At 53.4% G+C, this 27,611-nt stretch overlaps 1 protein-coding gene across 1 annotated transcript; it reads left to right on the forward strand.

The window, feature by feature from the left end:
- The first annotated feature begins 483 nt into the window (after nucleotides 1-483).
- On the forward strand, nucleotides 484-12,995 carry LOC128077179 (aryl hydrocarbon receptor-like). Its single transcript, XM_052675964.1, has 11 exons — nucleotides 484-595; nucleotides 777-958; nucleotides 5,408-5,514; nucleotides 7,650-7,739; nucleotides 8,182-8,305; nucleotides 8,539-8,669; nucleotides 9,317-9,519; nucleotides 9,638-9,747; nucleotides 10,051-10,192; nucleotides 10,369-11,974; nucleotides 12,747-12,995. Exons 1-11 carry the CDS (start codon nucleotides 555-557, stop codon nucleotides 12,894-12,896), a joined length of 2,886 nt encoding a protein of 961 aa, XP_052531924.1. The 5' UTR covers nucleotides 484-554; the 3' UTR covers nucleotides 12,897-12,995.
- The last annotated feature ends 14,616 nt before the right edge of the window (nucleotides 12,996-27,611 follow it).

Consider the following 27,611-nt stretch of genomic DNA (forward strand, 5'->3'; position numbering starts at 1 on the left):
AAGTACTTGCGGAAGCTGCTCAGTTTTTCCCTGGGTTAAGGCTGGAGGAGGAGGGTCCTGGCCCATCCCCTGCGTTTTCTATACAGAACTGCAGACTGGTTTGGGTTGGCAGGGACCCCAAAATCCACCCAGCCCAACAGACTGCCCAAAGCCCCATCCCGCCTGGCCCTGAGCGCTACCAGGGAAGGGGCATCCACAGCTTCTCAGGGCAGCCTCTGCCACGGCCTCACCTACCTCGTAGTAAAGAATTTCTTCCTTCTGTCCGATCTGAACCCAGCTTTCCCATAGCCCTTGCCGGTACAGAAGAGCCACGGCTTGCTCTGCCCGCAGCCTTCCCCAGACTGACCGAGCCCAGCTCCCAGCTTCGTTCCACGCACACACGCCGTACCCACGCTGCCGCCAGGTCCCGGTGCCCACCTCCTCCCCACCCGCAGCGTCCCCGCGTCCCTCCCTCCTTCCCAGCCGGAGGCGGAGCCGCTCCTGCGGGGGTCTCTCCGGGCTGCTCCGCGCTGCCCCGCTCCTCTCCTGCGGCTGCCGCCGGCTCTCGCTGAGCCATGTACGCGGGGCGCAAGCGGAGGAAGCCGGCGGCCCGAGCGTAAGTGCGGAGCGGGGTCAGCGATGGGAACGGGACCGGGAGCGGGATCAGGGTGAGAGATAGGAGCGGGGCTGGGAGCGGGATTGGGATCAGGGATGAGAGCGGGGCTGGGTTCGGGACGGGGGATGGACGGTGCCGGTTCCTCGCCGGCTCCGCGGTAACGCGTGGCTGCGCCCCGCAGGCTGCACGCTGCAGACACCGGGCGCTCCAACCCTTCCAAGCGGCACCGGGAGCGGCTGAACCGGGAGCTGGAGCGGCTGGCCGCGCTGCTGCCCTTTCCCGAGGAGGTGGCGGCCGGTCTGGACAAGCTGTCCATCCTGCGGCTCAGCGCCGCTTTTCTCCGCGCTAAGAGCTTCTTCCGCGGTGAGTGCCGCTGCGGCTCGGGGCGAAGCGGGCTTCGGGCGCGGCGTAATCAGGGCGATGTGCGGAGATGAAGTTGGTTCTGTCTGTGGGTTGCACTGAAGTAGAAAACTGACGCTTGGGCTGGAGGGCACGGCTGAGAGGAGGCACCGTGAGAGCGGCTTTTCCCGTTGTAACGGACCTGAGAAATGCTCGGTGTTTGACAGTGGATAATTACCGCGGTGTGGTTAGAGTTTATTTGGGAGCCTTTTAAAACACACCACACTAAATACCTTCCTGCGTTCTGCCGCTGTAGTTAATAGCCCATAGGAGGAGTGTTCGGGCAGCCCTGCACTATGCTGGCCAAACAGCAGCAGCTATCGGTGACCTCACAAAGGATATTTTTCCAACTCCAAATCACTGAATGAATGGGAAGTCTTTTTTTTTTTCCTTTTTCTTTTTTTTTCCCATTCTCTTTCGAGCACGGTGGAACTGGCAGGCGGATGGAATGAAAAATTAATGGCCTGAGAGAGCAGTTGTTTGCTTGGCAGCTCCGGGTCGATTTGTTTGTTTGACCGTATCGCCCACAGCCTCCGTGCTGCTTTGCCCTGCTAAGGAGCCATGCTGGGGCAGCCCACGCTGCTCCACACTGCCCACATCCACCTCCACAGAGCCCAGCGTGGAGCCTCAGAGCCATCGTGGTGATGCTGGGGGCTGTGGGAGCACCGCTGCTCTCTCAGGAGTAACGGTGTGTGGTGCAGTGCAGGCTCACTGCTCTCCTGAAACATGAATCATTTAAAGGCTTGTAGGATTTATAGACCGAAAGGGTGGTCGGTTCTTCCTTAGAACAGTTCTGAAATGGCTGCTCTTGTCGTGAAGCACGGCGGCAGAGGTTGGGGTGTGTGGAGTTGGCCTCCTGTGCGGTGTGATGGGGCGCTGTGCTGGGGAAGGGAAGCAGGGGCTGACCCTGGGGCCATGAGCAGCCATCCCAGCTCCCTGCCTGCAGCCCAACATCCTGATGGCGTTGGTAAGATGGGTACCTTGGTGAGCAGAGTGAGAAACTGGGAAATCCCCTGCTTTGAGCTTCTCTCTTTATTTGCCTTGGTCATTCCATGCTGTTTGATTTCATCTTCCCAGCAGCCAAGCCACCCGTGTGCCTGAAGCTGTAGGACCGGCTGCCCTGCTTTAAGCCAGGTCACAGCAATTCAGGTGTGAGAGGGGAAACCCCCATCCTTTGGGATGCACATAGTGCCTGTGGATCCAGCTGAAGCTCTCCTGCTGCTTAAAAAACAAATAAATAAAACTCCTGATTTAAGCAGTTTATCTAACAGGAGCTCTGAGAAAAGCAGCCTACAAAATTGGGTGATTTCAGAGTGTCTTCAGTCCCTTTTGATGTGAATGCAGAGTGATGCCACTCTAAGAAGCCGTGTGAGATGAAGCTCACCTTAGAGCAGCTTCTGCAGTGCTCCTCTTCAAAATACACAGCCTATTCCCTCCTCGACTTCTATTGTTTGGTTTACTGATAGCAGGCAGCCTGTCCCACAAGTGGATCAATCAGTGCACCAGCAGGTTTCTGCCAGCTGCCATTTCTCCAGCCCCCTTCTTAAATAATTCACTGCAAGCCAGGAATGCTGTCGTCTCCAGGCTGTTGTTTATCCCAACCTATTTGAAAATCAATTACTTTTAATTTTATTTGAGTATCTTGATCTATACATAGATGGTCACCATCACGCTGCGCTCATCCCTTCAGATCCATGTCCTGTTGCCAGGAATCACACCTGGGGCTTTGTGAACTCGCATGGTGTTTCCAGACATGCAGACCCTTTGAGGAAAGCCATCCAGCCCAGCCCTGCTTCATCCCACATCCCATCCAGGTGGTACTGCACTAAACCCAGCACCGCTGGCCAGGCCCAGGAGGGTGGGACGGAGCTGCAGTTGGCTGCCACCATCACGTGCCAGACCCCAGCTTCACCTCGGGGACACCCGAGGGGCAGCACATGATGTGTCAGCTTAGCTGGTGGTGCCTGGCTCCCCTAATCCCTCCCCATGGGCCCAGCTCCTGAGGAGCCAAGCCCTGGGTGCAGGCAGGTGGCTCGCGTCAACCCCTGGGACAAGAGGTTTGTCATGGAGGGGGCACTGAGAGGGTCTGCAAAGCTATTTCCAAACAGCAGGAAGCGCAGCTTTCTCTCTGCGTGTTACAATCAGGATGGAGGGAGTCTTTACCCTCTGTTGCAATGCCTAAGATCAACCAGCATGAGCAGTCTTCCAGCACTTCAGCTGCGGGCCGTGTTCCCAAGCCTGAAATGGTGCTTCCTTGTTTCCTGGAGCTTAGAGAACCATAGAGTGGGATGGGTCAGAAGGGACCCCAAAGCCCAGCCATACAATAGGATGGGTCAGAAGGGACCCCAAATCCCACCCCACCTGGCCTTGAGCACTGTCAGGGATATGGCATCCACAGCTCCTCTGGACAGCCTGTGCCAGCGCTCTGAGTAAAGAATTTCTTATATATCCACTCCAAACCTGCCCTCTTTTGGTTTAAAACCATTGCCCCTTGTCCTGCCACTGTTTGAGTGTGAAGGATTGTCATTACTTGAAGGACTGTGATTTATAAGCATTACAAGGGTTAGAAGAGCTGCAAAAAGAAGTGACAGCCTGACACACCACTGTCCTCTTTGTCCTTGTTTAAACCTGTGCACGTGCTCTTCCTTTGAGACCAGTGTGCCTTCAGTGGTGCAACAGGGATGTGTAGATGAGGCCTTCCTTGCTTTTAGATGTGCAATTAGATCTTTTAGCAGGACATTCATTATTCACCACGCCTGGTTACAGAACTTGCTGCCTCTGCACCATTCAGAAAAGGGATAAATAATTAATCTATTTAATGAAATTTGTGCCAACGGGGATCTGTGGTAGGTATTATAAGTAAAACTGTTGTATCCATTAAGAATAAGTGTGGCTTTTTGCCTTAAGTGATGCCAGCCAGGAGGCTGGGCATGAACTGTTGCTGCTCCTGAAGAGCCATGAGGTGGTTGAGTTCTCCTCTGCTTCTCCTGTATCAACCCCAGGGCTGGGTTTCGGTCTGAGTCTTCTTGTTTTTAAGCTGTGACCGATGCAAAATCTTGTTCCCACTCGAAGGTTTTGCCTGCATGGAAGAAAGGGAAGGGGGCTGGGATATATCCTCTCAAAAATGTTAATACCAGCTTGCTGGTGCAGAGATTTCTCAGGTCTGCAAAGCCCCTGCAGGTTCAGGAGTTCACCAGTGAGGTGTCCTTTGGCCTCCCGTGAATCATTTCCCCAGGCTGAGCATGCAGGAGGACCCCCAGCCCTCCCTCCTGTGCCCAAGGACCACTGCTTTCAGGTGGCAATCTCTCCTCACCTTCCTCGGGAGGCTGATGTGCAGTGAGGCTGATGTCCTGGCCAAGAGCAGAACATCTCTAGGGCTCTGGGGATGGTCTGGAAGGTCAGGAAAACCCTCATGGGGAATGCAGGGTGGTGGCTGGGTTCAGTGGCAGGTGTTGGTACAGAGGAAAATGTACCATCTGATTTTAACTGATGTGTCCTCTGGCCCCATAGCTAGGAGCAGCCCAGATGCCATTAGTGAAGTCTATATTTAGGCAGTGTTTGTGATTCAAGACCATTACTTGCAAGTTTTCTTTCTGCTGGCAAACACAAAACCATTAAACCAGACCTCAGCAACCCTTGACTCTGTTCTCCACCAGGTTTATATTTGTCTTGCACCTCCAGCGTAGCCATCTGGAAGCTGCCAGAGGAGGAGAGGAGACCTTCAATAATTTATAGCCCCTGCATTTTATTCACAGAGACGAGAAGAGTCGATCCATTCTCCTTGCTGGGAGTTTCTGCTGTGCCTGCAATGCCCAGCTTGTTCAGGCTGCATAGCACGGCTCTAAGGGCTCCTTGCAAGGGGTGGACAGAGGCATTGAACCCCCTGGGACAAAGGACCTCTGTGGCCATTACTAAATGACGAGGGAACACTTCCAACTGAAGAGCTCACTAAACATGTGGATTTTTTTGCAGGATGGAGTGCAGGATCTCATGGTTACTCCACAGATCACAGAATCACAGAATGGCCAGGGTTGGAAGGGACCTCAAGGATGATGAAGCTCCAACACCCCTGCCACAGGCAGGGCCACCAACCTCCACATTTCATAGCAGCCCAGGCTGCCCAGGGCGCCATCCAATGTGGCCTTGAATACCTCCAGGGATGGACGGGGCATCACAGCCTTTCTGGGCAGCTGTTCCAGCAATTATACCTACTTCTTTTAATGATCTTTGGCTTTAACTGCTCTTTGCTTTGGGTTTGTTAAAGGTATGGAAATGAAAAGGAGAAAAAGAGGATAAAAGAGGAATTCTGGAGTTCTGGAAAGGCAGGGGAAACGTCTTTGTTCTGGCTGCTTGTGGTGATGACTTGGAGGTGTTACTGCAGCACTGATGTCCTTTCACTGTGCCTTGCTGCAGTTGCTCTGAAGAACCACGGTGCTGAAGGAGCAGAGAGGGATGGAGACCATGAGAGCAGCCCAGCTCTGGGCATGTCAGCAGTACCGGAGGGCGAGCTGCTCCTGCAGGTCAGTGGTCCTCTCCATGGCAGATGCCTTCAAGAACTTTTTCCTTGGGTCCTCTTTCCTTTGAGATTTGCCCAAAGAACAGGCTGTTGTGTTCTCAGTTGCAAAACATTTTGGTGAATGCTGTGATGAAGGGAGGACGCCCGTCTGCTGTCCCATTGGTGTGGTTGTTGGTCAGTACAGTGGTTACAGGACTTACTGCAGTAATTTCACTCACAGTGGTTGTGTTTGAGCAGAGTTTATAACTCTTTGGATCCCTGGGGCAGAAAGGGAGTGTTGCCTCTCCTTTTCTTTTCCTGGAGCAAGTCGCTGTGGCCCTTACACTCAGATGAGGATACTCACATGCCTTTATGCATGGGGTGCATAAAGAGTCACGCTCCAGCACCACGAGGTCCCACGAGGACACAGTCCCCCTGTTCCTCTCTACCTGGTTCCCAGCCTGGCTGTCATCTGGCACCTACCCAGAAGCTCACTCAGCAGTAATTATAATTACTGTCCTGCCTGATTGCTGCGGAGCCAGGACCTTGGTGTCTGGGGAGAGAAATGCTAAAGCCAAGCTGGTTAATCATGAAAACCTCGAGGGCTTTCCGCTGTCAAAGCACAGAGCTGCGCTCAGAAGGGTTGATGCCCTGCTCATCAGGCTCTTCCTCAGGTTGGATGCTGCCTTTGTAGAGGCACCAAGCAGGGTGTGAACAGCTCCATTTTAGTCTCATCCAGGGCTGAGGGATGCGGCTGGGCTTTAGGACTGAGGACTGGGTGCAGCATCCTCGGGTGTGCAGCCATGCAGGTGCATATTGCCTCCAGTCTGCCTCTCTCCAGCATCATTGAACAAGGACAGAATGCTGCCAGACTGTGCTCACCAGCACATGGAGGAGGCCATGCCTCCGGGGCTGCTCAAAGGGTTAAAAAGTGTTTGGCAGCACTAATTAACCTCTGCAGCAGATTCCCACACACTGAGGTCAACCCAGTAAATAGAGAGAGCATTTGTGCCTGGGATAAAGGGAAGGAGAGGGGGGAGAAACACGGACCTGGACAATGAAATGGGAATTGGCAGCAACAATAGCCAGACTTGGCTGAGACAACGCGCTAGACTCTAATTGATCCTGATGTCTGTGGATGGCCAAGTGGGGGAAGTGGGACAGGGCTGGCTGCCCTGCCTGCAGCCAGGTTTTGGGATCGAGGAGGACCTGGTGTCCTTAGGGACAGGTGGCTGGGTGATGGTATCAGCTCCTGAGAGCTCTGTGAGGGCGCTCTGACTTCTGGATGCTAAAGCCGTCCAGGACAGCAACTGCGCGGTCAAACCTGTGAGGCAACTCCTCTGCACCTTGTGATCCTCACAGATCTCCAGGGGCAAGGGACACTGGCCCTGGTCCCTCCTCCTGCCAGCCCTGAGGCTGCTGTCTCAGAGAGAACACCCAAATTACCACCCAAATGTATTAAGCTGGTAGGAAAGAGCCCTTCTTGGGGAGAACAGAGGCTCTGAGCAGCTCGGCCTGGGAAAGCAGTGTTCCCTTAGATGTTGGTTTTGCAGTCCTGCAGCTAGTGGAGTGGACAGAAGGGCCACTGAACTGTAGAGTATGCATAAATAAATAAATATTTAAAAATACAAATTAACTTTGGCATTAACAACGCCAAAGTTTGGTCCTGCTGCTGTCACGCAGTACTGCCGCGGGGTGATTCCATGTAAGCAGAGTGGGCAGAGCCCATGTGGGTCCTTGGCCCCTGGGGGACGTGGGAGGGGTGTGAAAGCAGCAGGCACTGCCAGCACGCTGGGATATGCAGCGTGTTTGTTCCTCACTGCACATCCCCTGTCTTCATTCCCCCAGCTGCCAGGATCCTCCCTGGTCTGTAGGAAGGATGGGAACTATGCAGGCAGAGCCACAGAGGCAGACACAGGTCAAATTTAATGCGGCCAATGTGAAATGCCAGTTTGATCCCCTGTTGTCAGAAAGGCACTTTTCCACCAGGATTCCAGAATGGATGGGGTCCTTAATGTATCTGGTTTCATTCTGCAAGTCCTTGTGAGATTTGTGCTTGCTCTTTGCATAGGATGTGCATAAATGTCTGAATCTGAATCTGAGCTGCTAGGACAGGGTGATGTGGGTAGAGCTCAGCTGCTGACCTGCTCTCTCTCCTAGGCACTCAATGGCTTTGTGCTGGTGGTGACATCGGAAGGGCTGATCTTCTATTCCTCACACACCATCCAGGACTACCTGGGATTTCATCAGGTTCGTGGGACACCCCTGAATTGCAGTGATGGGTTTGCAGGGCCATGTGGGGTTTCACATACAGGGAAGAAGGCAAGAAGAAGTCTGTGCTGCTGGGTGTCCTGGCCCTGCTACCATCCCTTCTTTCTGCAGGCTCAAAAATCCCAAAGGGAGCAGGAATGAGACCTACAATAGGGGAAGCCTTTCGCCCTCCCTATGGGTTCAGTGGCTTGGGAATTTGAGATGTGAAGTGCCCCTGCTGTACCGAGCTCAAAGCAGAGGGATTGAAGCGTCTAAAAAGTGCTGTGCTTTTTGTGCCCTAAACCAGTCCAACATCAACTCTGATGGGGAGTGTCCAACCCCATTCAGCTAGAGGCCTGAGCACAGGGAGACGTGGTGGGATATGGCCAACAGCAGGGGCTGGGGCAGGCCATGTAGCTCACTCAGATGTTTTTTTCTCTAGACAGATGTTATGCACCAGAGCATCTTCAAGCTGATCCACACTGAGGACCACCAGGAATTCAGGCGCAACCTCCACTGGGCCTTCAACCCACCCCAAAGTGCTGAGGGTGAGCCCTCTCCTGAAGGTACGTAGGCACGAGATGCTCCATTCCCCACAGGCACTGGGGAAACAGCTCCCAGATGCTCCCAGTTTGCATCCTTGTGGCCACAGATTCATCCAAAACACAAAGCATAGCTTCTGCCGATATGTTCCACAGAAGCTGTGGTCCACGATGCTGCCCTTGCTGGGGAACACCACCCTTTGCTGAGGACTGGGACCACCAACCTTTACTGCTTCCTCAACCCCTCTCTCCTACAGGGAGGAAGAGTCTCAGCTTTCCTGCTGTTGCCTACAAGCCTGATCAACTGCCTTTGGAAAACTCTTCCTTTCTGGAAAGGAGCTTTGTGTGCAGGTTTCGCTGCCTCCTGGATAATTCCTCTGGCTTCCTGGTGAGTGCAGGTCTGTAGCAGGCTCATGCTAAGGGATGATGGAGCGTGAAAGTTGACATTGAAAGGGTTGAAACTCTTTTCTGCCTGCCTCAAGAAGGGGATTTTTCTGCTTTTTTTGTGTGTGTTTGTGTTTGGCCTGCACCTCTTCCTGTGGATTTTATTCCTGTCCTCTCAGTGGCACTGAACCTTGAACAGATGTTCTGATTATCCGTCACTAATAAGCAATGCTTCTCGGTGGGGTTGAGGTGTAGCTCACGTCGAACAAAGAGCAGCCTATGCATGATGTGATGCGTTGATGCAATTGCAGCATCTGGGTTATCAGTGATGAGCTGCTGCTGTGGGGAGACCAGCACAGCCTTCTTTTAAGCTTCCCTCTGCACCCATCAGGGAACAAGGAGGACACAAGGAGCAATACTCCTGGACCTGTGGTGTTACCCTGGCCTGGGCAGTGTCAGACCCATACAGAATGGGTGTGTATCTCCTTTGTATGGAGGTTCACCGCTCCTGCTGGGCAGCCTCTTTCTCCTGGGGCTTGGTTCTTTGCATCAATTCTGCAGCAAGATGGCTTGTTTCCCATGGAGCTCTCCTCCCTCTCTTTCCCTCCACTCAGCAATGTGTGTGACACTGGCCTTATCTTCTCTTTCTAGGCTTTAAACCTTCAAGGCAGGCTGAGATTCCTTCACGGGCAGAACAAAAGGTCTGAAGATGGGTCTGCGCTGCCCCCGCAGCTGGCTCTTTTTGCTATCTCCACCCCTCTGCAGCCCCCATCCATCCTGGAGATCAGAACCAAGAACATGATCTTCAGGACAAAGCACAAACTGGACTTCACTCCCTTGGCATGTGATGCCAAGTAGGTGGCAGAGCTGATCTGTGGGGTGATGCTGTGTGCCTCCACTGTGCTGGTTCGTGCTGAGCCCGGGTGATGTCCCACCTGGACCTGCCACTGAGCTGGGTGCATTCTCCTGCAGGGGGAAGATTGTTTTGGGCTACACCGAGGCAGAGCTGCGGATGTGTGGCACCGGCTACCAGTTCGTCCATGCTGCTGACATGCTCTACTGTGCCGAGAACCACATCAGAAGTAAGAGTCCTTTTCCCTTTATGCTCACCTCTGAGGCCAAAGCTCCCTTGGTAGCTGTTTTGAGCCAGGTAGCTCTTTGTCCATAAGACGCTTTGCTTTATGCCTTGCTGCAGTGCTCTTGGTAACAAGTAGGGAGGTGCATCTAGCTAGGGAGGCATGTTCCCTGCTCATGGAGCCAGCCAGGGCATCCTTCTGTTGTGACTCTACCTGCTTATCCCTGCTGGCAACAGCAGCATTGCTTGAGGCAGTCCTGCCTCAGGTGATGTGCTGATGGGCACCAGCATCTGTGTTTCCTCCCGGCAGTGATGAAGACAGGGGAGAGTGGCCTGACTGTCTTCCGCCTGCTGACAAAGGACAAGCACTGGAAGTGGGTGCAGGCCAATGCACGGCTTGTCTACAAGAACAGCAAGCCTGAGTACATCATCGTCACACAGAGACCCCTTGTGTGAGTGCATTTGTTTGTACATAAGCACACCTGTGTGTGTGCATGCATCGGTGCGCATGGGCTGGTTGTAGTAAAGGGGCCTGGGATGACACAAATTGCAATTCTGCATTGCAGAAGCAGTTTACAGCAGGTGCTTGTACACGTGCAAACAGCAGTCTCCTCTTCCTCCCCTGCAGAGATGAAGAAGGAGGAGAGCACCTTCGGAAACGATCCATGCATCTTCCCTTCACCTTTGCTACAGGAGAAGCACTCTTATACCAAAGTGCTTTCCCTCTCCCGGGCTTCTGTGATGCTTTTCAGAGCAAAGGGAAAATCAGCAAGTCCAAGAAGACCTCACACAGCAATGGAGGATGCTCCCAGAAGGACAGCATTGCCCCTGGTTCTCTGCTGAGTGCTGTACTGCAGCAGGACAAGGCAGCATATGCCCCCCAGCCAGCTCCTTCACCCAGCCACACCTTCAACAGCAGTTTCTTGGCCCACCTCGAGGACACTTCCTCACTGGGTGCAGGACGGGCCTGGAGCACAAGCACCGCTCCAGTTTCCTCAAGGAAGGACAGCCTCAAAGAGGAGTGGGTGCATTTGCAGCAGGAGGACCCTCTCTTGGCCACCTTGAACTCCTTGACAATTAACAGCGACGAGAGCTGCTCCAACAACGAGCTCTTCAGTGCACTGGAGAGCCTGGGGCTGAACGCTGAAGACCTGGAGCTCCTGCTCCTGGATGAGAAAATGGTGATGGTCAATACAGACCCCGATCACACTCTGTCCCTGAGTGACTTCCTCACCAACAACGAGATCCTCTCCTGCATCCACACCACGCCGGGGAACAAGCACAAGGAAGACCTACAGGCTCGTCCCCCGCCAGGCACGACCTCGAGCCCACTGGGATGCTCTGCTGCATACCAGGCCCACGCAGAGGCCAAGGACTTGCAGTACCCATCCCAGCAAACACAGCAGCCTGGCACTGTCGCAGGCCAAGCTGCTGCTCTGCTATGGGAGCATCCTCTCTATGATGCGCTGGCACAGCAGTCCCCGCTGCCATTGAAGCCGACGGAGGCCGAGCTGCCTGCAGGCCTGCAGAGCAGAGGCGCTGGGGAGGAGGACCTGCTCCGCTTCCTGCATCTCTCTCAGGTCGCTCCGTGGACCGTAGCTCCCAGCTCACACCTGGGAGCCCCGCCGCAGGCTCAGCAGCTGGACGGTGACTTCCCAGCTGTGCATCCCACCCCAGAGGATGTTCTCCAGACTTTTTCCCTGCCTGGCCCGGGCCGAGGGCGTGGGGCAGCACCAAGCCAGCCGAAACACAAAGCCGGCCGGCGCTTGCTGATGAACAGGCTGTGTGCCCACCATCATCCCTCTGCTCCACGCTTCCTCCCCACCAGCAGCAGCAGCAGCCCCTGGCAGGACTACGTCTCCCCTCTCCTGACATCCTCAGCTCAGCCTGATTTCTATGGCATCAGCCAAGACTTGATCTGCCAGCGTCAGGACTACGTGGGTCCAGTGCCTGGGCCTGCCGTGCCAGCACTAGGCTCCAGTCTGAATGGATTATGCAGCATGGACGCTGTAGACAGTGAGAGGTCCCAGGAGGAGATGGTTCCCTACTCCGGGCTTTTCCCATCTTCCTCATACCAGCTTATTCCTGAGACGCATCCAAGCTCTATTCCCTGCATGTACCCTTTCCTGAGCTCATCTGCAGAGCACTTTGGAAGCACTGGCGGTGTGCTGGAGGCTCCAGCAAACTCCTATGGATTGTTCACCTCCATACTGAGCCAGGAGAACAGCCACAAGGTGAAGGTTTCTCTTTGCACTTGAGCTCATATTTTCTGTGCTGGGATTTCCTGGGGGGTCTTAGCACAGGAAGGCATGCACTGCCTTTTTGGTAGGCAGGAATCACCTTGCTCTGCCACTTTGCGGTCAGAAAGAAGGACTTCAGGGGCTTTTCTTTGCACCAAGCATTGCAGAACGGAAGGTCAGAATGTGGATTTTTCCCTTTAGACCTTGGCTGTCTGGGGTATGGTATGGTTTCCGTATGCCTTGTCCTTTCTATGGCATATTCCAGCCATGCGATGTTAAGCTTTGATGGGTGGTCCATATGAGATGAAGATCTGCTATTTTACAGTACAGACAGTGTTGTCTAAATGCTTCTCAAATTCCAGCAGGTTTGGTGCCATGACCAGTGTCATGACCACTGCCCTGTTCCAAATGCAGAGCGGGAGCCTGTAATTTACAGATACGGTTCATGAGTGAACTGTGGGGCTGCAATACACGGTCAGCTCTGCAAAGGTTGATTATGAAGTCAGTGGGTGAAAATTGGTGTCCACTGGGGAGTATGGATGGACTTGCACTGCTTTCAACCTTGTCAATGAATTGGAGGGCCAGTGAGAGGTGAGCTGGGGAAAGGTGTGCAACAAGTACAGGGATTCTGCTGAGCCCCTGCACCTCCAGGGGAAGCAATGCAGGATCGTCCCCTCCCAGCAGCATCCTCTGGGCACCCAGTCCGTCAGTGTCAGTAAAACACTACAGAATACTTCACCACTCTCTTTCCTCTCTCTTCTCCTAGCCTGACAGCAGCTGTGTTTTGCCTGGCTCTCACACGGGACTCCCTACAGATGTGCCAAAGGGCAGCCCTGCTCCCCCCTGCAAGCTGCATCCCCACGCAGAAGTGCTGCCGGATCACCCCCACACTTTCAGTGGTGACTTCTATCTCTAGGAGAACAAGATCAGAGTGGGCAAAGTGGGATTATTCACTGGGAAAGGAGCTTCCCTCCAGCTGCAGACAACAGACCTTCCCCCTGCCATGTGCGTCCTGTCTTTGCTCCTGGTGATTTGGCTTGGCTGATTTCTGTGGTTTTTCAACTTTCACCATCCTGCCTTGGCAGAGGCTGCACATGCTGGTCCCTGGTTTGGACAAGGAAGTGACAGCCATGGCATGGCAGTTTTCTCCAGGGCACGGTGAGGAAGATCAGCTGGCCTGTGTAGCATTATCCTTATCTTGCATCATCTGAGAGCTGTGTCACTTTGGACATTTGGAGTACCTCCGACTTTGGAGCACCTTGCTCCCATGCTGTCTCTCATTCCAACCTCCTTGCTCCTATTTCCCCACTGTGAACTCTGCCCGTGTTGTCTATGTACCTTAATGAGAGTCAAATTTGAAATGTTCTGGCTTTAAGTGGCATTCAGAGCCTAGCTGTTGCTTTAGAAAGAGAAAAATTTGCTCTCCAACAGTGACCAGGAAGAAGTGGTGTTCATGTGGCAAATCCTCAGGGAGTGTGCTCTCCTCCACACCAGCCTTTGCAGTTCTGCCATGAACCAAGTGCATTTCTGCTGGGCCTCTAGAAATCCAGGCTGCTTCTGTGGCTCTCACCTGGCCACCATGGTTCAGTTCTCCCTGACAGCATCAGGCTGGCTGGGTCTGACCCTCTCTGCCTGCTCCTGCTCAAGTATTGGGAGCAGGATGGCAGATAAGCCGTAACTTGTATCTGTGCCTAAAAAGATCACAGGTAAATAGTGGAGCTGTCTAATCTAAGGAGACTTCAGATTTAGTGCACACACACACACAAAAAAGTCTTCAGTAAGATAAATAAAATAGTGGAATGATTCTTAATTTTACATATGGTATGGTGATATTTTCCCACTGAGTAGAAACGCAGCCTATAGTATGTACAGAGCATGAGTTGACAGGTATATTTTTATGCCACTCCAGGGGAGAGAAAAAAAATCTCTTTGTTTCACAAAGCACTGAAGGAATGGTCTGTGGAATGGGACAAACAGACTATGTGTAAGATCAGAAATATGACGACCCTGTAAGAAACCTGACAAAACATCATCCCTCTTCCTACGTGTCCAGCTTTGGTTCTGTGTTAACTGTCAATATTTTTCTTTCAATAAATGGTTTTGGATTTCAGCCCTTGGCGTCTCTCTTGCTGGTTGTGTGCCTGTCTCAAGAAGTATTAAAGTCAGAAACAATTTTGAAGTGGACTTCAAAACTCAATGGAGAAGGGTGAGCATGTGGTTTTGGACTTGCAATGCGTAGGACCATGGCCTGTGACTTGGCCATGCCATCAAGCTGTGCACTGCTGGATGTTGTCCCACGAGGTGTTTCTGCAAGGTCTGCTAAGCAAAAGCCATCATCTCAGCAGCAGGAGGTGCCCTGCAGCCCCTCTGCTCCCCACCACAAGCTCTCCAGGGAGGCTGGCACATCCATAATTCATTCCCAGCCTCACACCAGCTGCTGCTTGTCTCCTTGGCCTTATAACACCTATTTGCAATGCACCAGGCCAGCCCTGGGACCCCAGCTGGAGCTGTGCCAAAGGAGAAGATGCTGTCTGATATCTGAGCATCTACGGCCTGCCTTGAGCTGTAGAAAGGAGCATCAGGTGGGTGAGCTTTGCTTGGTGGGGTGCTTTCACCCTGCAAAGCTGATGAGGATGCCTGTGGGTCTGGCTCTGTCTGGAGAAGGGGAAAATAGCCTTAGTGACCTATGGCTCCAGATCTCCTCAAGTGTTCAGCTGGCCCTGCTCCATCGGTACTGCGGGACTGAAGGTCTGCTGAAAGTCCAGCTTAACACTTCTAACTTCGTGCAAGCAGGAGAGGAGGAAAGCAAAGGAGATTTTCCCTCTGCCTCTTTCTCCTCATGGCACAGCAAATGCAGCAACAGGAGCCCACTGCCACATGCAGGCCCTGGTCCCACGGTGATATTCCCCTATCCCTCAGTGATATTCCCATATCCCATGGTGGCACCATGGATGCTGGGAGCAGGCATCTCCCAGGGCCCCAAAGCACTGGGCAGTAAGGTAAACACTCCTATAAAAGTGATCTTGGTGTTTGCCCACACCATCTATGTGCACATCCACTATACATGGGGCTGTGGGCAGTAGAGCAGAAGGCTTTCTTACGGTTTGCACATGAAATAGAGAGGAAGGCTGGCGTGGGAATGCACCATTCATCACGCCTGGCCCGTGTCCTCCCTGCTGCCTTATTATTTGTATTACTTCTTTTATTATTTCTGAACATCGGAAAGTCTAATTTGGATGGGCTGAAAGTTTTCATGCTCTTTACGATAACTGTGTGTGCCACCAAAATAATCTGCCAGCTAATGAGAAACGTTTCTATAGGAAATGTTTTCAGATCCCCCGATTAATTATTTCAGACTGAGATGTGCTTGAATTTTCTTGATGGATTTCAGAAATCAAGCTACAGACAAAACACCACCCTGAGTTTACCCCTCACTGAAACGTTTTAGGACATGAATAGGAACCTCTGCAAAAAGAGGCTTTTCCTCCTTCTCCAGTGGCAGGAGAGAGTTTACCAATCTGACCATGAGGCTCATAGATTAGATGCTGTCCTTCAGGTGTTTACTTGCAGTTAATTTGGGACTTGTTCTCCCAAGGAGCCTGCATGCTCACCAGCAGCAGAACTGGATGCTGTTCTTGCCAGTGCTGGCAGAAAAGGGAGCCTGGTGTGGTGGGACTGGGCAGCCTCTGGGGCTCTCCAGCAGCACCCACAGAGAGGAGGAGGAGGGCAGCAGGCTGAGCTCAGCACTTTTTCCCTGGAGAATTCTGCAGTGAAAGCGGCTTTGAAGAAAGGGGGAAAGAAAGCCAGGCAAGGCCAGCTGGGAAAAGAAAGGGGCAATCATTGTAGGTGCTGGCTGTGCACCTGTGGAGGCAGTCTAGCATCACTAAAGCAATGCAGCTGAAGGGCATTTGGTGACTTTCTGCTTGCTTTTGGCTCATGTCCTGCAAATCCATAGGAAAGGTGCTCAGGTCTGAGATCTTCTGCATGCATCAGCAGTGATGGCTGCTCCATTGGCAGTATTCTGTTCTGCCATTAGGTCTGGAGTTAATTACAGACCTCTAGTGGGGCTTCATGTTTGCAGATTGCACCCACTGAGCACCCTAGCTACTTTCTTGAAGCATGGTTTGATGGTGGGATCAACCTTGCTGTTTTCTCAGTGTGTTCCTTAAGCATCAAGACCAGTTTGAATCAGCTGCAGCGGCTCTGATCCCACAGGGACTTGGATCTTTACACCTCTCGTCCTGCTGCAGTTGGAGTTTTTGGGTTTGATTTAGTGGGTTCTCAGAGCTGGGTCAAGAAGTTCTTGCTGGCATTTGCCTTTCTTCTTTGTTTCCAGAATGAAAAAAACAACACTCGCCTGTTATGTTGTGGGTTTTTTGTGTTTTTTTTTTTCTGAGAGAAAAGATGGAAAGAAATTAGATCAAAGCAATCTCAGTTTTTCTAGCCAAGTTGCTTAGGCAAGTCTTTACATCCCTTGAAATACATTAAGCGTGGCTCCAGGGGCTATGGTGGAAGCTCAGCACTGTAAAAATGCAGATTTCAGGGAAAGCCTTATGCATCGTGACAATTTAAAGTATCCCTGAAGGGCATTCACTCAGGCAGAAGCGCATTTTCTTTGAAGCAAATTATGAACGAGACAGGAGAACGATTTTGTTTTATTTTATTTCTGCTGGAGATGGACATTGGATCAATTAAGCAGAGCAGAGGCCATAGAGCAGCTCAATTTGCAAAAGGGCAAAACACAGAGGAGGTGGCTGCATCCTGCCTGGCTTCCAGGCCGTCCGTCTCCTCTCTGGCAGAGGAAGTGCAGGAACAAGGCTGCAGAATGCCAGGATGCTGTGGTTTGGGGAATCCTGACACGCACACGGAGACTTGCTGACCGAAGTGTGGTGATGGCACCCATCCATGGGTGCTGGGGATCCCCTTGGCTCTGCTCTTCCTCTTGGAGATGCTGGTTCTCTGGGCTGCAGAGCCCAGGAGCTGCGCGTGTATGTGTGCCAGGAATGCTGCTGCTCAGCCTGGGACTGCTTGAGCTGATCAAATGCACTGCAAATGCATTTATGTATTTATGAATAAAGATACACATTTATGCTATTCTAAGGAGAGAAGACCATATGGTTTTAGCATGCAGTAGTTCATCCTGCAGTGTCTGTGTGTATATATAATGTATTTATTATCTTTGTCTATACCTACCCAGAAATACACAGCAGCTGAGATTTTCCTGTTTAAATATAGCTTTACAAATCCTTTGGACACAAATACCAGCAAAAGAAGTTGTTCTTCCTTGATAGAGACCTTTCCTTGGTGGCATACCTGTCGATGTAATTCTTATTTATTTAATCTCACTTTTACATCTGTGCTTAGAATTTTCCACAGCGTGGTCTGAGAACTGGAAATCTAGGTCAGAAGTCCAACTGGACCTCATAGCCCACTCCACCTGAGCGTCAAAAGCCCAGATTTTGGAATTTAATGGGATATATAGGCCTGCCAGAAGGTGGAACCTCCAGTAATGTGGAATAATGGCTCTGCTGCCATTCCTGGTTGCGTTTGGTCAGGGCAGTTTAAACTCAGCAACAGATGAATCCAGCACTAACTGCAAGAGCAAGCATGGAGAAGGCACTGGTTGCTGCTGGGCATTCAATAGTGGTGAAACAAAAAGGGTGGTGGTGGTGAGGGAGTAAAGCAGCACAACCTGCTGAGGCTCATACTATCCCACGAGAAGCCCACTGGTACCCTGGGGCACGTTAAAAAGAGCACGGCCAGCAGGTCAAAGGAGGTTATTCTCAATCTCTCACCTGCCCTGGTGAGCACACAGAGGCTGGCCAGGAGGTTTAGAAAAGGGGATGTTGCTGTACCACACAGAGACCACACAGCTGACAGCCCCATAGAGGCTGCAGCTCAGTCCCAGAGTGCAATCATACGGTGCAGGACGCCTCCAGCTATCAAGTTCCTCGTCTGGCCAGGTACATGGGGATGCTGTGAGGAGTCTCTTCTTTGTACCCACACTACATACCTCTCTGTGCAATGCTTCTGGCTCAGTTCTAGCCCAAGCACCACAACCAGGAGGACATGCTGGCCAGCTTCCTTATTACCAGCTCCTCTGCGGTCCAAGATGTTCTTAGAGATGATGAAGCGGGCCAAAATGATGCAAGACAAGCATGAGGTTCAGCTTCTGCCTTCTGGTGGTAGAGCCCAGCTTTGCAGAGTTCAGTGGGAAGGCAGAGAAAGCCACACAGCTTGGTAAAGAGAGATGAAGCTGTAGTAGAGCTGCAGCCTACCAGTAAAATGAACACGGCAAATATCTGTCAAAACACATTTATTGCATTGCAAATATCTGGAACATAGTCCTGGTCACCCTGCTTTGGGTGGGCCTGCTCAAGCAGAGGGTTAGACCAGACAGCCTCTGGTCTTTCCAACCTCATCCATTCTGTGAAAAAGAAGGTTGATGCATCCCAAGCAGAGCCAGATGGACACTCGCAGTCTCTTTTTCTTACTTGGTTAGCAGAGAGCATTCTTATTTGTAACACTTTTCTCTTGATGTCTTCTAGATCCTTTCTTTTCCCTGTGAGCTGAATGAAATGCTTTGTCTCTGGGCTCTTTCAGGTCACAAAGCAGCCATCTTCCAGGGGTCATAGTCAAACCTCCAGAGCTAGATGCCAGACACCTGGCTAGGTCTTAAAATCTCACCAAACCCATGAGCCCTATCTAGCAATCTGTTAGAAAGTAGCCATGCCCTTCCTGCTGTTACTCTGGAAGAGCCTTGAATGTTTTGACAGATCTGCAAAAAAAACATGGTGTTCCATGAGGCATGGGAGCTATTAGTCGGGGGCCTCATATGGGAAATAGGCTGCTTATGCCTCTCCTGTGCTTGCCCTGCAGGGGCTGCAGGAGATAGTGCATCCCCTGGCACTGTCAGCCTGGATGGAGTGAAGTCACAGGGACAGATCTGTGGCCATGGCCAGGGCACTGGGTTGGCCCTGCATGCAAGCTGATGGGTTCTAGAGCCTGGTCCTCTGGGAGCAGCAGCCACTGTGCAGGACAGGGAGCCAAGCATCCTGCTGGGGTCTCCTTGGCAGATGCCCTGGCTGCCTCGAGAATTGGCTCCGCAAGGGCTGCAGAGCTTTCAGCTGCCTTTCAGCCCTGGCTCCAGCTCTGGGGACCCTCTGTCCTGCTGCCCCTGCAGCACCAGCTATGTGAGGTGGTCCTTGACCCACAGCTCTGCCCCATGCATTGAATCCACTGACTTTCCATTTTCCAGCTGCTTCCAACCATGTGCAGGCAAAGGACCTGAGTCTTGCCAAGGTATGGTGGACACACGCCTTGTCTCTGTGCAGTGGATACCACTTGCAATCTCTGCTGTTCTGCAGGCCACTCTAGTAACATCCATAGTTGCTGCCAAGTCCCTGAGAAAGATGCAGCTGAGGAGCCTGGCAGAGACACGGCAGACACAGAATGCCAGTGAGTGCCTGTAAGACAGCCTCGAGCCCAGTTACCCCCTCCAGTGGCTCCATCCCAAAGCCACTCCGAGTGTCCTCAGGTCTGCTCCATCACCGTCCCAGCAGACGCAGAGCAGACCCACACCAGCCCTGTGCCCCCACACGCAGCCTCGGGTCAGTCCCGTTCCCCTCTGAGCAAACTCGATGCAGCTCTGTGCCCACCTTGCCGGCTGGGAGCAGCTCTGTACCCCACTGCAGGAACACCTACCACGCTTCCTTCCTTGTGTGCTGTCACAGTTTTGCCCATCCTTGGCTGACATGCTCCTCGCAGGGCTGCTTTCCCCTGCCAGGAGCCAGTGTGTGTCTCTGCCACACGATGGCAAGCCAAGACTGTGCAACAGCACCAGAAGCAGGGACTGGAGCAGCAGGGCTGGGGCGATGCTGGACACAGGCACAGCTGGGAAACGAGTGGCTGGGGAGCAGCTGTGCAGGAGGAGCCTGGGGGGCTGGTGACAGCAGCTTGGAGCTGCGTGCCCTGGTAACCACGAAGATGAACTGTATCTTGGGGTGCATCTGCATCAGCACATGGTCTGTGTCTGATTCTCCCACTGTATTTAGTCTCGCTTTGACTATTATGTGCAGTTCTGGGCTAAACAATATAAAAAGGGGGTTAAGGTGCTGAATGGGTTGGGTGCCCTGGTAAGTAGGACACTGAGAATGCTGAGTTACTGAATGCCTTCTTTGTTTTACTGATAAGACTGGTCCTCAGGAACCCTAGAGCTTGGAGGTAAAGGAGAAGATTACCAGGATTCAACACAGATTCACCAAGGGGAAATCATGCAGAGACCCACCCTCTGCTCACCATCTACCATGTCATGACTGGCTAAGTAGATGGGAAGAGAGGAATGGATGTTGTATACCTTGACTTCAGGAAGTCTTTTGACATTGTCTCCCATAATATACTCATAGGTAAGCTTAGTAAGTGTGGGAAGATGAGTGGACAATGGGATGAATGGAAAATTGGCAGACTGGAAGAGCTCAGAGGATTGTGATCAATGACACAGAGTCTAGATGGAGGCCTGCAACTAGTGGTGCTCCCCAGGGGTTGGTGTTGGATTCAGTCTTGCTCAGTGTCTTCATCAATGACCTGGATGAAGGAAGAGAACCCACCCTCAGCAAGTTTGCAGATGATAAGAAGCTGGGAGGAGAGGCTGACACACCTGAAGGCTGTGCTACCATTCAACGAGACCTGAACAAGTTGGAGAGTTGAGTGGAGAGGAACCTGATGAGGTTTAGTGTAGAGCAAGAGTAAGGTCATGCACCTGTGGAGGAATAACTGCTTGCATCTGTACAGGTTAGGGGCTGTCCTGCTGGAGAGGAGCTCTGCAGAGAGCAACCTGGGTGTCCTGGTGGACAACAGGTTGGCCATGAACCAGCAGCGTGCCCTTGCTGGTAGGAAGGCCAATGGTGCCACGGGGTGCTTTACAGAGAGCATGGCCAGCAGGTCAAGGGAGGTGATCCTCCTCTCTGCTGTGCCCTGGTGAGGCCACATTTAGAAGGCTGTGTCCAGGTCTGGGCTCCCCAGTTCAAGGCAGACAGGGAACAGCTGGAGAGAATCCAGCGGTGGGCCACAAAGATGGTCGGGGTTTGGAGCACCTGCATGAGGACAGGCTGTGGGAGCTGGTGCTGTGCATCCTGGAGAAGACTGAGGAGGGATCTTATCAACACTTACAAATACCTAAAGGGAGGGAGTCAAGTGGATGGAGCCAGGCTGTTTTCTGTAGTGCCCAGCAAAAGGACAAGGAGCAACGGGCACAAACTGGAACAACGAAACCACCTGATATTCCATCAGCAAATGAGACCCCATTGGAGAAGGGCTGACTGGCTGTCAGCTGCTTTCACACACATCTCATTGCAGAATGTATCCTTGGTTCCTGGCCTCTTCTTCAGCTCCCTTCAGCTTGCTACTGCAGAAATAATGCCACTGAAGGTGACCTAGGCCACAGCATCCATCACACCTCTGCCCAACAAATGTGTGGCCAGCTGGCCACCATCCAGGGTCACATCCGTAAGGACACCTTCATCAGAGATCAGGCCACAGCGTGGCCCGGGCTGAGCTGAAGGAGCACACTGCCCACGGATGGGGTGATCCCCAGCAATGCTGTGCACGGCCATCGAGACCCATTAGTGTGCTCAGGAGTCCAACAGTTCAAACAGCCCAAAGTTTGAGCAGGGGGCCTGGGCCACCCTCTGTGCCAGAAGCTTTGGATGGAGCTACTTATCATGATGGGCTTGAGGGAGCTGCGTGGTGATGCTGTCCATTCCCACTTGTGATCGTGGCTGATGACCCACAACTATCCCATGAGTTTGTGGCTGTTTGACACGGTCAATCTCCAGGCTCAGGAAGGACCTGATGCCACGTTTACAGAGACACTCACTCCATCAGAGCCCGCAGCAGCTCCAACACTTGGTGTCTTGGCTTCAGTGAAATCACAAGTGCATTTGAGTCACCAAGCCTTGAAAGGATGGTGGGCTTTCAAGAGCCCCTTTCAAAGGGCCACATCCCATTAAGATGCTCTTTTGCCTTCACAGCAGATGGGCAGGAGAAGAAACCCAACTTTCCTACGATGAATCATCACCAGAGGAATGATGCAGATGATTGTCAGCTGTGTTGCTGGGGTGATGTGCCAAAAAGCCAACTTCAGGGGTTGGGGGCCAGGCAGGGCTGGCTGTGCTCTCACGAGGGACGAGGTGTTGGGACAGAGAAGCCACGAACCCAGAACACAATGTGGATAAGCAGCCTCATTCCTGCAGCCAGCAGCATGCTCCTACAGGGGAGGAAGTTGCAGGTACTGAGAAAAGCAGTTTCAGCTACAGCTGGTTTTGCCACGCAGGGGATGTTTGTTTGTGCCCGGAGGGCACGCTCCTGCAGCTTGCCAGACTTGGCTGTTCTCCACAGCATGGAGCCAGGGTGGATGGCTGTCAGCAGGTGGAGGGAGGTATTCTGCAGAGCGTGGCCACCGTTTGGTGCTTACCATACTTCAGAGAGGACTATGACAAGGTTCTAAAAACTCTAGAGAACCCAGAGCGAAACGTGTGCCTGTTAGGACACCTGTGCAACTGCCTCTCCATGCAGCAAGGGCTAGGAATGGGCTTTTATTGGAAAGCATAACATCTTGTCTGAGCATGAGAAGCCAGGAGATGGAGTTTTGAGAGGCCTCTTCAAACTCAAGCAGCTCCAGGGAAAACCAATTACAGGACCAGGAATCCCCCACCCCCATTTAGTCTGCACATTGGAGAGACCCACAGCCCACCAGCCAGGAGTGGCAGACACGACTTGAGAGAGGGCAGAGGAGCCCCTTCTGGGGGCCACAAGGGCACAGTGAGCCTTCAGAGGCCAAGCCTGCACCTTGTTTCTCTGCTGAGGGAAGGAGGGTTGTGGGGGGTGGTGGGGGAAGCAAAATTTGGCAGCTCACTCTCTTTGGAAAGGGTCCGGCTGCCTCAGGAGAAATTCTTGACATAGTTTTGTTGTAAAGAAAGTGCTGACCTGTTCAGGGGTGTTTGCTGAGCAAGTGAAGACGAGCCAGAGGCAGCTCGCAAGTGCTGGGAGAAAAGGGGCTGTCTTTTCTTCTCTGGGGGTGGGCAGCAGTTCAGGCAGCACTTCAGGCCCTTTGGGGAAGCGGTGCCCTGTGGCAGTTGTTTGCATGCCATCAGCAACTGCAGTAGGATGCCCTGATGCTCACTGCCCTTGCCTGCTGCCAGGGGAATGCTCGGACCCCAGCAGAGAAGCCAGAGGTACCACTCCATGTAGGGTAGTGAGTGACAAAGTGTAAGCTGTGTGTCCTGGCTCCTTGGCACCTTTTGGGATGCGCAGGACACAGAAGGTAAGGATAAAACCTTTTAATGCAATAAACGCTGTCATTCATCCAGAAGCGGTCTGGGAATGGCCAGGGGGAAGATGCCCTCCCAAACCAGCTCCCACACAGCACATGGGACACAGCTCTGGGACAGCTGGGAAACCACTTGGTTTTAATTTTGTGGTAAGGAAGAGCAGGCAGAAGAAATCCATCACGCGGCTATTCAATAGCAAGGCGAGAGACTGTGTAAGAATATGTGTCAAAAAAAGAAAAAAGAAAGAGGCCCATCCCAGATTTCCCAACACTGTGGTCCACAAAGCCAGAGGCCTCCGCGCTGCCAAGGGGCTGAAGGGAAATGCTGCACTCAGAGCCACAGCGCAACGTGTACCAAAGAGCAAATAGGGCCGTGAAGACCTCACGCAGCAGCTGGGAAAGAACAGGGAGCACAGAGCCAGGGTTGGTACTGGAGAGCAGAAGGTTCATCAAAGGGAAAGCAAACTGGGAAAAAGAGGGAGAGCAACATGGTTGTGGGCAGGCTGGAGGAGCACCTCCAGCAGCACCCGCTGGGCCAGAAAGGGATGGGAAATGCTGATGGTCAGTAGGAGTGTGGCCAGGATGGTCCCACAGCACCAGCCATCACGAGATGCTCCGTGGGGAGTGAGGCATTTCCTCTTCCCAGGGAGGAAACAGCTCCTATTTTGAGTCTTGCTGGAGCAGGGATTTCAATTTTTTTTCTTTTTTTCTGAGGCTTATTTGATTGTTTCGGGGGAGATGCCACATATATTCTGGAAAGGCACCAAGACAGCAGCACTGCCGGGACCCCGGGTTGTAGCGCTGTCTGCTCTTGCTGTTGCCTGCACAGAAGGAAAACGTAGCTGTGGCTCTGCTCCCAGCACAGGGGCTGTGCACACCATGCACTGCCTCCAGCTCTCTGCTGGCTGCTCTGCCAGGCACTGCTGTGCACTGTGACCCATATGTCCTCCCACCGCATGCCACTGTGCTAACAGCAGCTTGTTAGCATCAAGTCCAGCAAGCCAACAGTGCTGCTCATGGGCATCTCCCAAACTGCAGCACGGGCTCAGTGCTGTCGCCGTGCCAGAGCCTGCTCCCTCCTGCCAATCTCATCTTGTATGGCCCCACGTTCAAGGCTCTCCCCCTGCTCAATCAAGCACCTGTCCGTCAATGCAGGAAGCGGGAGGAACATGCTCTTGTGTTAAAAATAAACTGCTTTTAAAGAGGTCTCCGGAAGGGCTGGGAAAGGGTAGCAGGTCTGATGCTGGGTTGTGGTTTTTGAGGTAGAAGAGACCTGTTCATTGACTGCCTGGCCATGCATTTCCCTTCTTGCTTGCCAGACCTGCAGGTCCTACCCACCTCCACATCCCATCCCAGCAGCAAGCTCCAGGGATGCACTACAGGGACAAAAATACCTACTTGGGTCTGCTCCCAGCCTTCATCTGACGACGGTGTCACGGCACGTGGTGCTGACATCTCTGCATCCCCTCACCCACCAACTCTGGGGGCATGTGGCCCTTCCTGCTCTCTCGCCCCTCACCTGAGCCCCTTCCAGTATGCTCTTTCCCATCCAACAGCTCCATGCCCCAAATCCTCATAGGGGTTACTCTGTGGGCTGCCCGCAGCTGCAAGGCACCTCTTTAAGACTGGGGACCAGACCCACATGTTGTTCTAGGATGTCTTTGCACCAGGGCTTTGCACAGCTGTGAAAATCTGCCCTCCCCAGCTCCCCCGGGCATCACACAGGCACGGCAGGAAGGCAGACAAGTGCCATTTCCCACACCCAGCTGAGAGGCGAAGAGACCTAAGGGCGAGCCACATGGATGAGGCATGCAAGAAGCATCTGCCTCGGCCCAGTTCCCATGAAATGCTTTTCTGTGTGCTTCAGCTGATGTGTGCACAAGTATTGGTTTCCCCGTTGAGTGGATGACTCACGGAGGAGCTGAAAGGAAGGGGTGAGGCTGTGGGACACACACTGGGTGCCCATGCCTGGAGGCAGCCACACGGGGTGCAGCGGGCACCACCCCACAGCAGGGAGCAGGGGGGACACGTGGCTGGGCCCTTCTGACACTGCATGGAGATCTCCACCCCTGGGGTCCTTGCCCCTTCACCCACCTCCTTCTATCTAGCCTGAGCCCTTCTCAATGTGAGCCATGCTGATCGCATGGCTTTCACAGCCCTGCTGAGCCACAGCCATCGGCACTATCCTGCCTCTCTGCACCAACAGGAAGGGTGTGGGTGGGCTCCTGATGCTCCCTCTCCCCAGGATCAGCTCACCCCCATGCACATGGAAGGGTAACATGCTCGGCCAAGCTCTCGCGTTTGCCAGATATCCTCTTTGCTGGGATATCTGGGTTTCCAATTATCCCCACTCCCTGTCTCAGCTCCTTGGGTCCTACCCAAACGCCCACCTTCATGGCTCTGTGTGTTTCAGCTCTGGAAGTGGGAATGCCTTTTGCAGACAGGGGTGAGATGCTGATACCTTGTGTGTTACTGGATGCTCGCTGCTCAGACTGCCCCATGGAGAACAAGCCAGGAAACCCTCCCTACATCCCACACAGGTACAGACCCCGGGGTTCCTATGGGGGAGTTTATGACCCCTGCTTCTTCCCATGGGAAGAATGCAAAGCCTCCAGCAGGGTTCGCCGTGGTGGATGTTCCCAAGCTGCCTCATCCTCAGGCCGCAACCCAGCACCGGGGATTGAACCCCAGCAAACAGCACAGGAAAGGGCTGCAGGCGGGCACAGGCAGGACATCCTGCTACTCGTGGTATTCTGCTCTCTTTGCATTGCTTCAGCCTTTGTTTTCCTGCAAGGCCGCTTGCCAAATATCGCGCTTTGCCTCCTTGCTCCTCACTGCCCGACAGCCCCTGCTGCTCCCCAGCCTCCAAACACAGCCCCCCAGGAGGAGCCTGGCGGCACCAGGACCAGGACACCCGCCTGCTTCCACCACACAAGCTGCGTTGCACAGCAGCGCTGCTCAAGCAGCCGGCTCTCAGCAGTGCTGGCAGCCACGGTTCACGGGGTCTGCAGGCGCCAGCACACGGGCCATGGCTGCTGGGGACATTGGCAGCCTGGGACACGCTGCCGCTCACAGCCGCCGCGCAGGAGGAGGAGGCGGAGGCAGGCCAAGCGTGTCGGAGCTCTGCTGGAGACATCGGCATTTCCAAACCCCCCTTCTCCACTGAAAGGAGGGGGAAACAGCCTCGTCATCCCGCAGGGTTGCCAGGGTGACACTTGTTGGCTGCTGTGCTATCCCAGCCGCAGAGCTGCTGAGAGCGGTGCGCCGGGATCCAGCACAGCCCCTCCGTCCAGACGATGGCACTGGGGTGCCCATGCGGAGGCCACCCAGAGGCACGGGGTGCGAGGGGACAGCAGGGCCCTGGAGGAGCCGTGTGGAGAGAAGAAATGCCAAAACTTTGCTGGAGCCTGAAGCCTGCGGGGCAGGAGGCCCTTTGGGCTGGGGCACCACCACCATGGAAGCACTGCTGGTTTCCATTTGGTTGGCTTTTGAAAGAGCTGCCTCCCTGGCAGCTTCCCCCCTGGTGGGCAGCGCTTGTTTGCTTGGGAAAAGATGAGCCTCATTATCTGTCCTCTGCGGCTCTCCAACTTGAAAGCGCAGCAGGAGGACATTTTATGGTGGGAAACTTCCCCGGTGGCAGCCAGGATGGTGCGAGGAGGGCCGTGCGGGGGGGACGGTGACCTACTGGCAGCATGGGGAGGGAGGAAGGCAGCCAAAGGGTGATGGTGGGCTTCAGCCTGCCCCAGTCACTCGAATCAGCTGAAGTTTTCAAGGTTTCCCAAGCACCATCCAGGCCCACTGCCTCCTGCAGCCTCAAAAGCCCCATGCACAATGGCAGCCTGGGGGTTGGGCTCGGGGCTGCCACGTATTGCTTTTGCACAGCTCAGGTGCAGCGCACTGCAGCCTCCACCTGGCAGAAAGGCATCCAGGCTGGAAAGGGGAAATGTAAGAGCCCTGGCCACGCGGGATCACCCAAACAAAAGGCAGCTCCGGGCTCAGACTCTCGCCCCCGTTGTGGGTTTTGCCTCGTGTGTTATTTCACTTAGCTCAGACACCGCCTTTGCCATCAGTCCTGGATCCCCTGGAAGTTTCCAGGCTCGCGTTCCTGAAGCACGCTGCCGCGGGGCACCAAAGTGCCGCACAGGACAAAGCGAGGTGTGGCGCTTCTTTTTTTCTTTTTTTCTTCTTTTTTTTTTTTAGTGCGGGGCTGCAGAGCGAAGAAACAGGAGCACCGGAGCACGTCGAGGATGCTCGGGGACAACCGAGCCGCGCCTCCTCCGCCCAACGCGGCCCTCGCAGCCCGGT

Source organism: Tympanuchus pallidicinctus, unplaced genomic scaffold (genome assembly GCF_026119805.1).
Source record: "Tympanuchus pallidicinctus isolate F22 unplaced genomic scaffold, pur_lepc_1.0 scaffold15, whole genome shotgun sequence".
Classification (NCBI taxonomy): Eukaryota; Metazoa; Chordata; class Aves; order Galliformes; family Phasianidae; genus Tympanuchus; species Tympanuchus pallidicinctus.